At 36.8% G+C, this 2,204-nt stretch overlaps 1 protein-coding gene across 1 annotated transcript; it reads right to left on the bottom strand.

Moving 5' to 3' along the window:
• Positions 1–983: 983 nt before the first annotated feature.
• On the bottom strand, positions 984–1,950 carry LOC111567233 (olfactory receptor 142-like; the record flags this gene model as incomplete). Its single annotated transcript, XM_023268215.3, has 1 exon — positions 984–1,950. A coding segment is annotated over exon 1 (918 nt), but the record flags the coding sequence as incomplete, so codon positions are not given.
• Positions 1,951–2,204: the final 254 nt, after the last annotated feature.

The following is a 2,204-nucleotide window of genomic DNA, read 5'->3' as shown; positions in this document are numbered from 1 at the left end:
TAGTGGCTGTGTGTTGTGAAGTACATAAAGTCACATGCTTGTTTGACTGAGCAGAAATGAAGTAATGAAAATATCACAGGCAATTTCCACCAGGAAAACACTCCAGTGAGCTCAACACAGCTTCAATTTAAACAAGTAAAACACTCGTTTAAGAAAAAAGAAGTGGAACTGAATCCTGATAAATTGAAGTATTTAAGATCTTTCAGCTGATCTGACAAATAGAACACACCTCTAAATCTGCTAAAAATAATGCTGAAATTCAGTGTTAATTCTCTTTGTGGTGAACTTTGTAAGATGGACTTATCTTAAATTGATTTTCTGAAAAACAGTCAAAACAGTAGCTGTCAAATTCAAGAGATGAAATGAAGAAACAATATTGGGTTTCAGCCAACATATTTAAAACTGAGGATCTCATCAGTGTAGAAATTGTTGAACATAATTATCAGCAACAAATTACAATCAACAAAATCATAGTTCTGGTGATCATCAGACAAAGACATGTCCAGAAAGTGTCAAAATGACAGAAAAAAAATATTTATACAACACAGTTACAGTCTTTACATGCTGTAAAAATCTCCTTTCTTTTCTTGGTGTGATAAATGGCACATGTTGAGTCTGTCAGTAAGCCACTAGAGTCCTCTAGTGGACTGTTTTTGTTTCAGATAGTCCACCTACATGTTATTCAACAGGTGTTGGGCCTCCCTGTCTTTTGTCTTTTGTGCATGTCCAGTCTATTCAAAAATCAAAGTCACTGCAATTATCTGACATGATCAAAAACATAATCAGAAACATCAGATTTCATATTTACATCCATTTTATAATTGCTCAACAATTTTCAGGCAAGTGACCATCCAAAATACATTTAGTGCAAATATATATTGTGCAATATATACATCTGGTTTAGTGCATATTGTTAAAAAAGCATGAAATTCAAAATAAATCACAAATTTGAATGTAATAAAATGCTACTTTACATTCATTTTAAAATAGACCACACCAACAATTTTGTTTTGAATTTTGGTCAGTTTAAAACCATAGATGAGAGGATTCATAATAGGAGGTATGATGAGAAATTCTATCGCTATGAAGTTTATAAGCATTTGAGGGAAATCTTTTGAAGAAAGTCGCATCATCATACCATCAAAGAGCCCAGTGAAAAGAAAAACGAATAAGGAGGTCAGATGTGGTACACATGTCTGCATGAACTTTGCTCTGTTTTCTAAAGAACTGGTGCAAGTTTTGATGAGATACAAGTAGGACCAAATTATGAAAAGACCATGAAGCACATAAATGATTACTGTAATGTTTGTAACTATGCCATTAATGGTGGTTTCTTCTGGAAAACATGCCAGTTGAACAATGCTCCAGTTCACACAAAACAGTCTGTCAATATGTGAGCTGCATAACTTTACCCTGGATGTTAGATAGATGTTTGTTGCTATAATGCAGAAAGGCATTAACCAAGAGAAAAATGCTAACTTAGTAACTCTGTGCTTGGACATGACAGAGTGGTACTCCAGTGGTCGACATATAGCCAGATACCTGTCATAGGCCATGAGAGCAAGAATGGACAGATCACTGCAGGCAAAAGAGTACATGACCAGAGCCTGAACAAGACATCCAGAATAAGAGATAACGTGAACAGGAGAGAGCAGATCCCAGAGAAATTTGGGGTAGAAACCTGTTGTTCCATAAAGTCCATTCATGAAAAAAGCACACAGCAGAATATACATTGGTTCATGGAGGCTGTTATCCAAGATGATGATCACAATCAGAGAAACATTCACCACAAGTATTGTGCAGTAACACAGCAAGCTGAGAAAGAAGATAATAGATCTGTGGTTCACTGTTTCATTTAACCCTGAAAGAACAAACACTGTTATTACAGAAACATTAGCCATCACGGTTGGGAAACTTGATTCTACTTCTCTGTAATGCGTAGCCTGGTGGTGTGTGATCTCTCCTCTACTCTCTGTCTGGTATAGAGCACAGAGACAGTTGGGGGATCTTTAAACCAGCCAATCAGCTCTCTGGACTGAGAACTCACTGCTTTGGAAAATGACAGGGTAAAAACAACAACAACATGTGAAAGTCTAAGATCTCCACCTCCTCTGCTTAGTGGCCGCTATCCCTCCCCTGTTTCCTTCTCCCTGCTTTCCCTTTCTGCTCAGAGAGATGTGAATGAGGTATTAGCCATGTATATC

This window comes from Amphiprion ocellaris, chromosome 11, assembly GCF_022539595.1.
Source record: "Amphiprion ocellaris isolate individual 3 ecotype Okinawa chromosome 11, ASM2253959v1, whole genome shotgun sequence".
In the NCBI taxonomy this organism is placed as follows: Eukaryota; Metazoa; Chordata; class Actinopteri; family Pomacentridae; genus Amphiprion; species Amphiprion ocellaris.
This window is presented reverse-complemented; position numbering and strand designations above follow the sequence as displayed.